This window comes from Procambarus clarkii, chromosome 21 (assembly GCF_040958095.1).
Source record: "Procambarus clarkii isolate CNS0578487 chromosome 21, FALCON_Pclarkii_2.0, whole genome shotgun sequence".
NCBI classification, from domain to species: Eukaryota; Metazoa; Arthropoda; class Malacostraca; order Decapoda; family Cambaridae; genus Procambarus; species Procambarus clarkii.
In genome coordinates this window covers 25,767,761-25,782,162 of record NC_091170.1, presented here as the reverse complement: position 1 = coordinate 25,782,162, position 14,402 = coordinate 25,767,761, and the positions used below count along the sequence as shown (strand labels likewise).

General features: G+C 40.1%; 1 protein-coding gene across 5 annotated transcripts in view; it reads right to left on the bottom strand.

The window, feature by feature from the left end:
* Positions 1–270: 270 nt before the first annotated feature.
* The window catches only part of LOC123760570 (probable cytochrome P450 49a1), a 54,855-nt gene continuing 40,723 nt past the window's right edge, over positions 271–14,402 (bottom strand). Inside the window, exons 2-12 of one of the 5 annotated variants that reach the window (XM_069328215.1) lie at positions 12,784–13,107; positions 12,243–12,613; positions 11,863–12,106; positions 10,263–10,379; positions 8,842–8,918; positions 6,645–6,834; positions 6,382–6,547; positions 5,229–5,398; positions 4,672–4,750; positions 3,055–3,258; positions 271–2,645 (exon numbers count right to left, since the gene is read on the bottom strand). In XM_069328215.1, coding sequence (XP_069184316.1) covers positions 2,538–2,645; positions 3,055–3,258; positions 4,672–4,750; positions 5,229–5,398; positions 6,382–6,547; positions 6,645–6,834; positions 8,842–8,918; positions 10,263–10,379; positions 11,863–12,106; positions 12,243–12,525 — 1,638 coding nt within the window. In that variant the 5' untranslated portion in view covers positions 12,526–12,613; positions 12,784–13,107 and the 3' untranslated portion in view covers positions 271–2,537. Of the gene's footprint in view, positions 2,646–3,054; positions 3,259–4,671; positions 4,751–5,228; positions 5,399–6,381; positions 6,548–6,644; positions 6,835–8,841; positions 8,919–10,262; positions 10,380–11,862; positions 12,107–12,242; positions 12,618–12,783; positions 13,108–14,402 lie in introns of all 5 variants that reach the window. The other 4 variants (XM_069328213.1, XM_069328216.1, XM_045746253.2 and 1 more) reach the window with 4 other exon arrangements.

Genomic DNA, 14,402 nt, shown 5'->3' with positions numbered 1-14,402 from the left:
CCCAAGTGAACATTTGAAGGCATAGACGATGTTGGTCTCTTTTAAGGCATTCTGCTTTGTGCCTGGAGAGTTTTTCATGAGTAGGTTGGTTGTTTTTTTGGTTTTATAGTAAATGGTCAATTGTATCTTCTGATCTTTGTCTGTAGGGATAACGTTCCTATTAACAATATCTATTGTTACTGCAGCATAAATAGAAAGGGAGATGTATATATATATATTTTTTTTTCAACGAATTTTACACATTTTCAAATTTGAATAAAAAAACACACCTTTCAGATATAATCATTCAATGACACTTTTCTAACACATTAGCATATAATAAAGGTTCGTAACTTATGGAGTTTCCAAAACATCTTTGTTTTTCCTAATACAAATATTCAAAGTTCCCCCCCCCCAAAAAAAAAAAAAATTATACAAATATGTCATGTTTATTGCTATTATAAAATCAATAAATGAACTTAGGAAAAAACGAGAAGTTGCTAGTTTAGAAACATACACTTTATATATAAGGTGTAAGTTTCATGTAAATTGAATAAAAAATGAACGAGTTATTCAAACGTTTATGTTAGTTGAAAACATTGAAAATAAATACAAAAATAATAAAGTCTAAGGTGCTACCATCTGTAGCTGAGGTTGACATCAACCAGTTTTCTCCAAAATTGGCACCCTTACAGATAGGCTTATGTAGCAGTCAGGTGTATAAGTTTCATGCAAATTGTCCGATAAAAAAAAAGTCCTTTTTTTAACTTATTTTTTTCTAATAAAGCTAACTAAAATATTTTTTTAATATATGCTATTGTGATAACTGAGAGTCATAGATATGAGTTCAGTTGACACTTGTGTATGATAATCGTTTTTGACCATCTTGGAAAATTTTTGACACCTAATTCAATATTTTTTTTCTCCCTTCCTATTTATGCTATGATGCTGAGACTTGGGTCAGATGAAACTCTTTTCATGTACAACTTGTCAAAAAAGTTTTATTGAAATCGAACCAGTTTTCATTTATTGCATATTTTGGGCAAATTTGGAAGTAATGCCCCCTTAAGCCTCGGTTAACCCAGAGAACGAGAGGGAGAGAGAGAGAGAGAGAGAAAGAGAGAGAGAGAGAGAGAGAGAGAGAGAGAGAGAGAGAGAGAGAGAGAGAGACAGACAGACAGACAGACAGACAGACAGACAGACAGACAGAGAGTAAATCTTTACCATTCAGGATTATGATCTGTTACTCATCCAGTGTGATCACTACTGACTGTTACTCATCCAGTGTTAGCACTATTGACTTTTACTCATCCTATGTTAACACTATTTTTTTTTTTTTTGCAGGAATATTCCTGCGCGGGCCCTAAGCCTCTGGCTGGCCCACTAAGTGTTGCTTGTTTCTGTTTTACTTGGGCGGAGTATGAGTATTTATGACTCGTATGGTCGCTTCACTAAGATTTTGCCATATGTGCTTAACAACTTCTTCTGCTCTGTTGAATCTAAGTTGAAATCTTAATGGATTTGTAACTGTGCTCTGTGTTAGATAATGTTCCAGTGGTCTGTCAGTCATTTCTCCACAGTGTTGACATTTCATCTCATCTTCCGGAACATGTAAGCCTATTAACACTACTGATTCATACTCATTCATGTTATCACCACTGACTTAGTCATTTAATGTTATCACCTCTGACTTAGTCATTCAATATTATCACTGCTAATCATGCTATGTTATTACTACTAACTGTTACCGATCCTTGGTTATTGCTGTACTCATCATGTGTTATCAGAGTACTGACTGTTACTTATCCTATGTTATCATCACTGACTGTTACTTATCCTATGTTATCACCTCTGACTTACTCATCCTGTGTTATCACTGCTGACTGCTACTCCTCCTATGTCATCAACCTGCACATGCATCAACTATGATTTACCTGTTACAGTCATCACTGCAGCACTCTTACTCACATAGTTATACTCACGTGTGTATACTCACTACATTGTAAATTAAAGTTAATACTCTAGATACTTTGCCTAAAATATGCAAACTAGGACCTAAGCCAACACATACCAGGAAAGAAATTGAATAATAAAAATATACGATAAATTGTAAAAAAATAATCAAAAGTTCACACTAATGCAGACATGAAGTCATAAGGACGTGGTTGAAAATTAGACACCCAAGCCAAACATCTGAATATAGTGTAAGTGACGACTCAGGACGTCCCTTCCTTGAAGGGTTTAGGATGGACCTAAGCGTCGTTACTTCCTCTGTTTTCAGAAGGGTAGGTTGGGAGTCTTCACATGTATCATTCTCATTTTTGCCGTGACGTGTAGAATGGTTATGGAAATATAGTGAAGCCATATAATGGGATCGAACCTGCGTCGCTGAACTTCTCAGGGATGCATTTTCGGTCCCATCATATGGCTATAATTTGTTTTTAATATAGATATACCACATTTTTTTATTTAGTTGAGTAATAGAATACATTCTTGAGGGAACTACTATCAACCTATTTCAGCAAAAATACATGATCTAGAGAGAGGATCAAAGCTCCTCATCGCTCGGTCATGGTAAAGGTCTGTGGCTTGTCGGGCTTGTAGAGCACCCTGAACACTGGGTCCCACACATCGTACTTGTACTCCAAGTTATACTTCGAGAACATCTGAAAAGAATGTTTATTAAGGAATATATAGAGTATATGATTCTTTTCATTGTTCTTGACTGTTTGTTATATATATTTGTTTAAATGGAATGGATCACATCAATTATCTTACATGGAAAATGTTGGAACTGGTGCTTTACTGCTGGTTCTAATCGCCTCTAAAGTTATAATTATCAGCCAAGATGTGATAAACATAACATTTTAGAAGACAGTTTAATGTAGAAATATACATATATCATGTTTTATTAATATATATAAATAGCTTATTAAGACCACAATGACTAATAGTCTAGCTGCACTAAATGTCATAAAAACTTTCCTTAAGACATTAGTGAACAAGGTAGTGTAGGACACAATAACTGGGTGGCCCTGACCGATACAGATCTTGGTTCACCTCCCTGGTACTAACCCTGGCGAGTAGCACGTAGATCTCCTGTTCGGCCAGCCTCCGGCCCACACACATGCGGGTGCCCACGGAGAAGGGGATGGAGGCGAAATGGTTAGTGGGACGGTCCGGATTGTCTCTCAGCCAGCGCTCTGGTATGAACTCTGTCGCCCGAGGGAAGTATTCCTCCCTCATGCTGGACTCTTCAATGCTGACGTATATGTGAGTCTGCCAAAGAGGAGGATTGTTGAAGCACAATGACGTATTCGTGCACGATTTGATAAGAATAAAAATGGTGCTTATGTCCCAAGTATTATTGTATGTCCCAAGGATTATTGTGATTGTTCAGATCAAGGTACAACTGGCTGAGGAGAAGCAAGAAGAATATCTGAAGCACAATTTTAACTTGGCTGTTGACCGCCAAGTCCAACTTCGTTTCACATGGAGTAAAGTAAGAGTTGAGAGGATGGTGGAGAGGAGACATTCATAACAGTCAAATCTCTACTTTGTCCAGAAGATGTGAATGGTGTTGCCTTCGCCAACATGTACGTGGTGATACTTTAGCTTCAGGGAAGCCCAGTTCTTCTTTGTTATGTGTTGTTCAATATCAATGAGACTTTTTTTTGTCAAAATAGAATTAATAAGGTGTTCTACTGATAGAAGTTTCAGGTTCGTAAAAAGTGGGTGAGGTGATGGCAGCCATCTCATACTCGACGGACTGCACTGCAATTTGTATCAGATTATAATGTAACGACAAGGAAGGCAAGAGATAAGCTCCTAATACTTGAATATTTTAATCTTAGGAAAATAAATTTGGCAACAAAGGACCTGTATACAAACATTTATCGAGTAATGGAATTACTTAACAGACAAGAGAAAGAGGAGAGGATACGCGGTCATCGGCAATGCAAGCATCACCAATGCACGCTATAGTCTTACCCTAAAATGAGGTGGATGTTGATAAAAAGGAACACGAGTTGCTAATTCTAAGCAGACCAAAGAATGGGTATAAAAGTATTGGAATGGAAAACTCTTACTGTAGAAGATAAAATGTGTGACAAAAACAAAAAAATTCTTCAGTGTTTATTTTAACAAATCACTAGATTGGAGAGCACAATAAATCAGGAAAACAGAAAATAGTAGTCCCTAAAGTCAAGAAATTGGACTGAAATAATCACAAAAAGCTGACTGATGTCAGAAACATAAGATGCCTCCTCTCTTTCTGTATTATGATTCATAGGCTGTCTTCCAACTTTCTGGTAGTACACATGTGTGTGTGTATTAGGTGGGTGGGTGCGAAAAGAGGGCATGGGGTGGAGGAAGGGAAGGGGTGCCACAGAAGGTGAAGTAAGTAAGTAATTATCAAAAGAAGGCCCCAAACTGGGAAGGCTATGTAGCACCATCAAATGTGTGGAATAATCAGAGGGCGTTAAATATCACCAAGGATGCCAATATGAGAACAGAAACGCATAAGGCGAACGATATCAAAAGTATCCGATTCACCAAGAATTCTATCGATGGACAAGCGACCGCGAGGGACGGTCGGAAAACAAGAAACACGCTCGTCCCGGAAGCCAGGACATTCAACAAGGATATGCACGACCGTAAGACACAGAAGATGAAATAAATGACAATACTCACCCCAGCATTAACTCTGTAGCCCTGAAGTGTTACGGGCTTGTCGATCTGACGGGTCACAATTGGCGTTATTGGCTGCAGCCTGAAGCAATAAAAAATGGTAAAAATTGTCAACTCTTTGATATAAATTTGTTTAAGGTTCATCATCCTCTTTTTACTTTTATATTTCTTTCATGTTCTAATGTCTTATGCTTATATGAAATATTTACAATTAGTAATTACTTTTGCTTTAATTAAAATTTTTGTTTACCGAGTCGTAAAGTTTTCAAAGATTATCTAAATATTTATATCTTATCTGACGCTGATATCTATCAACCACTTCAAGGTGCAGTCTTCAAATTTTTATGTTAGATATCGTAATGTTTACCTTAAATATAGACTTGTCCAATTTGAAATTCAAATTCAGGATGAAAATATGTAGATAATTAACTTTGCTTCAAAAGGTTCCCTTTATTCCAATCACTCCTAATTAATTAATATGTTTCTTCTCTTAACTCTGCTAAAACTCTCTCACTGTAATGTCTCTCTCATCTGACATCTTCCTCTCACATCTTCCTCACCTTAGTGCCTCCCTCACACAGGCTTTGGTGTAAGTGAGTTTGGCGATATGATGGGTGGTGAGAGTCTGGCTCCCGTCTCCCAGTACCTGGTCCAGCTCCTGCTGTAGTCTGGCCTGCTTGTCTGGGTGTCGGGCCAGGTTGTACAAGGTAAACACCGACGTCATCGATGTCTATGGAAAGACTTACATAAGTGGTCTTGACTGCCATATAACTTGGCAATGACGAGAGAATAAGATCTTTATTCGAAAGATAGTTGAATACGAAAATAACATGTGTCTCACCCCAGCTTTAAAGGTAAATAAAACTTTGTTCAAACAGTGTAAGTGGTGCAATTAGTTAAAGAATAGCAGGGAAAATTAAATATTTGAAAAGCAAACGTCACAAATCAAGAATGAGCAATCCGTTTTCAAAACAGAAAATCATCTGCAGATCAACTAAGATAAGATTTAGTACATCTATATATAATGCTTTTAAGGAATTTCTATGCATGTCTTTCTCTGTAAGTATATAGATAATTTATTCATCGACTGATCATCTATGGCAATGGAATATTAGGCATATATTATGTTTAAAGTAACTTTTTAAGAAGTCATTGATTTCAAAGTTTTTAAAATTTATTTCACATAATTTATAATTACATCAATTGCCTAATACTGATGTAAGTAAGATGATAGCCAACCAGAGTGTTATGACCCCAATAACTTGCAAAGAAGAGAGAGAGAGAAAGAGAGAGAGAGAGAGAGAGAGAGAGACAGAGAGAGAGAGAGAGAGAGAGAGAGAGAGAGAGAGAGAGAGAGAGAGAGAGAGAGAGAGAGAGAGAGAGAGAGAGAGAGAGAGAGAGAGAGAGAGAGAGAGAGAGAGAGAGAGAGAGAGAGAGAGAGAGAGAGAGAGAGAGAGAGAGAGAGAGAGAAAGAAAGAGAGAGAGAGAGAGAGAGAGAGAGAGAGAGAGAGAGAGAGAGAGAGAGAGAGAGAGAGAGAGAGAGAGAGAGAGAGAGAGACAGACAAAGAGAGAGAGACAGACAAAGAGAGAGAGACAGAGAGAGACAGAGAGAGACAGAGAGAGAAAGAGAGAGAGAGAGAGAGAGAGAGAGAGAGAGAGAGAGAGAGAGAGAGAGAGAGAGAGAGAGAGAGAGAGAGAGAGAGAGAGTTTTACCGAGTCAATCCCAGCGAAGAAGAGGTCGACCATGAAGGTGATAACGTCCTCGAGCGAGAGACCCGGAGTGGTGAGGAGAGACTCCAAGATGTTCAGCTCGCCCGAGTCCTCGGGGTCACGGGCTTCCAGGTCCTGTTTAGCCTGGCCAACCTTCTCCAAGATCACACTGGCGGTGGAGAACATAGCGTTATACGACGTTAATGTTCACATGGACGGTAGGCGAAAGTTTCCAACACATAAAAGACAAGGGAGAATTAACGTACTCGAGGAGGTTGTCGTGGGCTTTCCACATGCGTCTTAGCGGCGCTGTGGGGAAGTACTTCCACAGGTGGAGGCCGAACTCACAGTCCCCTGTGGCTTCCATCATGCTGATGGATGACTGGATGATCTTCTGTCCCTCCTCACTGTTCTCTAAGCACCCTATCCGCTTGTTGAGGGCCACGAGGCCCAAGGCTGATGTGCCATGTTAAAAAGATTCTGCAATTAGTAAACTGTAATATGTGATCTCTCTCTCTCTCTCTCTCTCTCTCTCTCTCTCTCTCTCTCTCTCTCTCTCTCTCTCTCTCTCTCTCTCTCTCTCTCTCTCTCTCTCTCTCTCTCGTTAAAATTGCACAATGCATTGTGTGGAGGCAATTTTTCAACTTCCTTCCCAGTTGAAGAAGAATATAAGAAATAATAATTTATATCCTTTCCGTCATATTCAGTAATACACACACACACACGTACCATTAGGGAGATGTTGTCTTGCCTATACATTGAGAGCACTGGGGCTGACAGTTTCCGAGTTAGCATGTAAAAGTAAAATCTTGCTTCATCTCTTTCAAGACTCTGCCATTTGTGTTGATAAAGTTCTTCATGAATAAGTGTCCGGTTTTCTGAATTTTGCTTGTAAATTATCAGCTATATCTTATCCTCAGTGTGAGTAGGGATTACGTTTCAGTCAATATATCATTCAAGATACTCTCGTCCTTCTTGTGACAGAGTTTTATAAATGGAAAGATTCTCTAATGTTGACTATTTCATCGGCGATGACTTGATAAGCTCTTCATTACATACTTTAGTGCATTTGTTGTTGACAAGGACCTAGCCCCTGTCTTTATTGGCTTAATCGTCAACTTGGTTCCAAGTGGAGCTGAAAGAGTATAGTGTATGTAGATTCCGGAGACTTTGCTCTCATTGGTCAAGCCATTCACTGCTAGTATTACGGCGCATCCCTATGGTAGCTTATCAGGCGTAGAAACAAGTTTGGATGTTGTCGTCAAATGTATATTCATTCACTGATATATTCCTTCATTGATGAAGCACGGTTTTGTATAAATTGATCTGAAATGGTCTGAGTAATTGGGCATCATTCTATCATATCACAGCTCTTTGTCTTAAGTTCCCTGCTTTTAGTCCTCATATGCCAGCTTTTAGTCCTCATATGCCAGCTTTTAGTCCTCATATGCCAGCTTTTAGTCCTCATATGCCAGCTTTTAGTCCTCATATGCCAGCTTTTAGTCCTCATATGCCAGCTTTTAGTCCTCATATGCCAGCTTTTAGTCCTCATATGCCAGCTTTTAGTCCTCATATGCCAGCTTTTAGTCCTCATATGCCAGCTTTTAGTCCTCATATGCCAGCTTTTAGTCCTCATATGCCAGCTTTTAGTCTTCATATGCCAGCTTTTAGTCCTCATATCCCAGCTTTTAGTCCTCATATACCAGCTTTTAGTCCTCATATGCCAGCTTTTAGTCCTCATATGCCAGCTTTTAGTCCTCATATGCCAGCTTTTAGTCCTCATATCCCAGCTTTTAGTCCTCATATCCCAGCTTTTAGTCCTCATATGCCAGCTTTTAGTCTTCATATGCCAGCTTTTAGTCCTCATATCCCAGCTTTTAGTCCTCATATGCCAGCTTTTAGTCTTCATATGCCAGCTTTTAGTCCTCATATCCCAGCTTTTAGCCCTCATATCTCAGCTTTTAGCCCTCATATCCCAGCTTTTAGTCCTCATATCCCAGCTTTTAGTCCTCATATCCCAGCTTTTAGTCCTCATATGCCAGCTTTTAGTCCTCATATGCCAGCTTTTAGTCCTCATATGCCAGCTTTAGTCCTCATATGCAGCTTTTAGTCCTCATATCCCAGCTTTTAGTCCTCATATCCCAGATTTTAGTCCTCATATCCCAGATTTTAGTCCTCATATCCCAGATTTTAGTCCTCATATCCCAGCTTTTAATCCTTATAGGTCAGCTCTTTATCTATATATCCAAGATTATTTATTATTATTATTCCTGTTGTTCTTTTAATTTTTATTTGGAATTATTATATTTTATTGTTATTGTTTATTATTTATTATTATTATTTTATTTATTATTATTATTTTATTTATTATTATTATTATTTTAATGTTTATTATTATTTTATTTATTATTATTATTTTGATTATTTACATAATAATGTTTACAAGACATTTAAGATACTCACATTCCAAAGCCCATTTTAACAACTCTTCAACATAATCACCAGGAAGTTCATTCTTGTGGTCCCGTTGACCGGCTGACCTGTTGAGAAAGGCCGGGATATTAACCCTTAGGCTGCTTATCACGCTTATGAGCGTTGGTAAGTAAACAAAGTGGTAGAAAAGCTTAGAAAGCTTACTAAACTTTCACGAAGGACCTACCTGCGAGAGCTTCATAAAATCCATATGCAACACAACAATGTGGCACTCACTTGAAAAATGCTCGAGGCTCAAACATAAATACTTGATTCTGCAACTTTAATTATAAGATGCAGAAGATTCTGTGGTGAAGATTCTCCGCAGAAGAATCAAGGTGAAAATGACTCACCTTGATTCTGCAGGAGATTATAAATTCTAGAAACAATCCTCTCAACGGGGAAAAATACATGATATACACATACAAAACGACAACATTGCCCCACTACCAACTCTGAGGCCTTGACTCCCTAACCAGTGCAATATGCTGTCACAGCAGAGGAAATCTCGCACGTTCGCCGGCAACTGACCGGCCATACTGACATAACCTCTACCTGACCTCTACTTGAGTATACTCTATATTATATTCCCCGTAATATACATGCAACACACTATATCTCACTTGAGGGTGTTCTACGCAAGAACGATCGAAGAGTGCACGTGGCTCCTCTCCCGCCACCAGGGGGTAGACTATCTACTTCATCACGTACCTGGCTCCTCTCCCGCCACCATGAGGTAGACTATCTACGTCATCACGTACCTGGCTCCTCTCCCGCCACCATGGGGTAGACTATCTACGTCATCACGTACCTGGCTCCTCACCCGCCACCAGGGGGTAGACTATCTACGTCATCACGTACCTGGCTCCTCTCCCGCCACCATGAGGTAGACTATCTACGTCATCACGTACCTGGCTCCTCTCCCGCCACCATGAGGTAGACTATCTACGTCATCACGTACCTGGCTCCTCACCCGCCACCATGAGGTAGACTATCTACGTCATCACGTACCTGGCTCCTCTCCCGCCACCATGAGGTAGACTATCTACGTCATCACGTACCTGGCTCCTCTCCCGCCACCATGAGGTAGACTATCTACGTCATCACGTACCTGGCTCCTCACCCGCCACCATGAGGGTAGACTATCTACGTCATCACGTACCTGGCTCCTCTCCCGCCACCATGAGGTAGACTATCTACATCATCGCGTACCTGGCTCCTCTCCCGCCACCAGGGTGTAGACTATCTACGTCATCACGTACCTGGCTCCTCACCTGCCACCATGAGGTAGACTATCTACGTCATCACGTACCTGGCTCCTCTCCCGCCACCATGAGGTAGACTATCTACGTCATCACGTACCTGGCTCCTCTCCCGCCACCATGAGGTAGACTATCTACGTCATCACGTACCTGGCGACGAACTCCTGGGCCACGTGGTCGACCTGTGGCAGGTAGTAAGCCACGTTCTTGGGCCTCATGGAGTGCACCTGCACTAGCCTCCTCACCCGCCACCAGTCCTCACCCTGCCTGGCGTACATGGTTGTCATTAACTTATATATACATATGTTAATAATTCACATTACCCAAATCTATAAAAAAGGACAAATAGGAGGGATAATATATTTTTAAAGAGAAGGCATATGTCAATTTAAATCTAAAAATTAAAGAGGGAGACAGTTCAAAAACATATATCAATACATACTGATACTAAAAACATGATAATTCACAGGGGGTGCGGAATTTAGAGATAACACCATCAATAGTATCCAAGAAATGTGTAAGTACTTCATTCATAATGATGTGTTGCTCAAAATCTTAGCGAAGTATCCAAAATTTGCTTACTGTAGGTAATGCATGCACATGACTGTAAAGCTGCCGCCCAGTTGGGTGGGTGTGCAGCAAGACTGTGTGACTCACCATAGATGTATAGTGAATGTTGTGAGCCACTTGCTGAATCACTTGTGATACAAAAGATTATTGATGTGTGTATTTGTGTGGGTGATTAAATATGTATGTGTATGTATATACGTATATGTATGTATATGTACATGTATGTATGAGTATGTGAACATGTATATATAACATTAATAACTGTGTAACTAGCGTCAAAAGATTGCTATTTGCTTAGCTAAACGAACTAGAGGGTTCAGTTCCTGAACCGATTATGTGCCTCTGTAATCCTTTCCACCACCGCCCACGGGCTGGGTATGGGGTGCATAAAAAAGAAAGAAATTGAATTGGTCTCATGAGTACCAAGAGAGAGAATGTGTGTAGAAATACGTATATTGTTCTAATATTTATATATCAAATAATTCATGCGAAAATCCACTAAGCTTTGACATATTTTCCCTCCCAGTAGTAAGACTTTTCATGTGAATTGCAGTCATTGTTGGTGTAATGCAATGACAAATAATGCTGATAACAGATTCATGAATTAGTAAACTCTGATCCAACTATCCATCACGTCTCTAGATTTTTAAGACGCATAGCTTTTTTAAGAAGCTGAAACGCGCCATCTTAAAGCGGAAATAAAATGCTTAAAGGGAATAAATACCCATAGGTAAGCTGTCAAAATCGCTAGTGAGGGCTAAGTGTACTAATATGCCATATGATGGCGCTGTGCTCATTCGCATGACGAGTATCGATCCCCGATAAATTTCTTCTTTGAGGTAACCTAGAACAAGTAAGAAACACTTGGAAGTGATGTGAGGAGAAGGATTTCTGATAGGATAGAGGGAAGGAAGGGCGCCCAATCACTTTGACTGTCGGGGATAGAACGCTGACCTGCAAGAAACGAGGCCGTCGCTCTACCGACCAGGCCAAGTTGTTCAGTCACTTCCCCTTCAAGGCAAAATTAAAATCAGCAAGATAGATGATGGAGAGTGTGCATGCATTGGGGTTTTGAAGCTGAGCCCTGATAATACACTCAATAAATGGCCTGCTTCCCTCAGTCTGTGTTTTCCAGAGCTAAATTTTTTATGAATCAGAATTAAGTTAAAAAAATACTTACTCGGTAATGATGCCTGTTCCAGAGGTTTTAAAAAATTTAGCCTTGTTCTTAACACGAATTTTTCTAAGAGAATCTAAAATTGGCCTAGTAGGATTGTCAGCCATCTCTCTGTAGAGATGTTGAATGTCTGTGGGATCAGAGATGTAAACAACGTCTCCCTGCCCAAGAAGATTCAGCTTGAAAATTGGTCCGTATTTCTTGAAATAGGATCTCCAGAGACGCGGGATCCGTGAAACATCATAATCTAGTCAATAAAATTTAAAATTAATAACATACTGTACGGTATATAACTAAGTAAAAAAAAATACATAGGGTTTTCATTATGGCCATTATGTGCTGTAATTATAGGTGGAAAAGTACAGTGTCACTCGAATTCTCACCTGAGTCGGAGTATGAAGCAGGTAAGGTCCCCAGCAGCGGCCATGACCTAGGGCCTGGGATCTCAGAGTGTGGTCGAGGGAGGGAGTGGGAGTCAGTCGTGGCCAGCGAGGGCGCCACTCCGGCCATGGAGGACATCCCACGAGACCTCAAGGGGCCAGAATATGCTCCAGGGAGAACAGAACGTGAGGAGAAGATGACGGAATGTGAGGAAGGAAAAACATGGGATATTCCAAGAAAGGCAGAGTTCTTCCCGAGAAGCCTCGCTCGTGGTGCGTTGGCCATCTTGTCGCCAGCCTCTGTTCTTTTCAAAAATATTCTCAGGCAGTCGTAGATTGCTTATATAATATTTGCGAGTCTTCTCTCTCTCTCTCTCTCTCTCTGTTAAATATTAAAGCGTTCAGTAAATCAATTGCTTTGAATAAAATTTTGTCTTCATTCGCAAATCTCAAGCAGTTTGATATATGCAATTGACCAGAAAAAGTTAACTATCACTTGTTATCAAACCAATTATTTTTGCCTTGAAAGAGACGAGTGTCGTACCTTTACGTCCCCACTTAGGGAATGTAAGCCTCAACGATGTCATTCAGAACGACAACATCTCTCTGTAGGCACCTGCCATTGCACAAACTACAATGATGACCAAACCACACATCAGAAGATAGAGAAACGACGATGTTTCGACTTGATAATGGTCCAGGACGGATCGAAACGTCGTCGTTTCTCCCTCTTCTGATGTGTGGTTTGGTCATCGTATCTTCAGCCACGTTATGGAGACTCATCTTTCAACAAACGACAAGACTGTCACCGATCACATAATTTCTACAGTCAACCAGATCATCACCGGAGATATCCTGACCAGCATCCCTGAAATAATCGGCAAATACAACGACAACTGGAGGTAAGATATTACCAAAGCATTGCATATTACTCTCATCCACTTATGAACAGGTAGTTTATGAACATCCTTCCATCTACCCGAACAAGACAGAACTATAACAGTTTACCAGCACGTCCTCCAAACAAAGACCCAAAAGTGATTCCATGCACCCGCCAAACCCACTGCTCATGAATGAAAAACCGTTTACACACGACTCACAACTGATTTCGTTCGAACACTTTCGGAACAAGTGCTTCACTGACGAATTTTGTTCGAACCACAAGGCTGTAAATGCTTCACCCACGTACTACAAATACAAATAATCGCCAACAGAACCTAAACACCCAACCTAACCTGTCCTAACCTATCCTATGCCTATATATGCACAATATGCTTATGTATTATAATATTAATTTATATTTGAGAACATTCCCATATGAACGAACAGCATGTAAAAATTTATGAATGTGTCTGTGGGGTCAACCGCTGGATGTAATGGACTTGAGTCGAGGATGGGTTGCAGCTCCAGCCCGTCCTCCAAACAAAGATCCAAAAGTGATTCCATGCACCCGCCAAACCCCCTGTTTATGAATGAAAAGCGGTTTACACACGACTCACAACTGCTGACGTTCGAACATATCCGGAACAAGTGTTTCACTGACGAATTTTGTTCGAATCACAACGCTATAAATGCTTCACCCACGTACTACAAATACAAATAATCGCCAACAGAACCTAAACACCTAACCTAACCTAACCTATGCCTATATATGCACAATATGCTAATATATTATAATATTAATTTATACTTGAGAAAATTCCCGTTTTGAATGAACAGCATATTAAAATTTATGAATGCGTCTGTGGGGTCGACCGCTGGATGTACAACCCGTCCTCGACTCTAGTCCATAACATCCAGCGGTCGACCCCACAGACGCATTCATAAATTTTAACATGCTGTTCATTCAAAACGGGAATTTTCTCAAGTATAAATTAATATTATAATATATTAGCATATTGTGCATATATAGGCATAGGTTAGGTTAGGTTAGGTGTTTAGGTTCTGTTGGCGATTATTTGTATTTGTAGTACGTGGGTGAAGCATTTATAGCGTTGTGATTCGAACAAAATTCGTCAGTGAAACACTTGTTCCGGATATGTTCGAACGTCAGCAGTTGTGAGTCGTGTGTAAACCGCTTTTCATTCATAAACAGGGGGTTTGGCGGGTGCATGGAATCACTTTTGGATCTTTGTTTGGAGGACGGGCTGGGATGTAATGGAC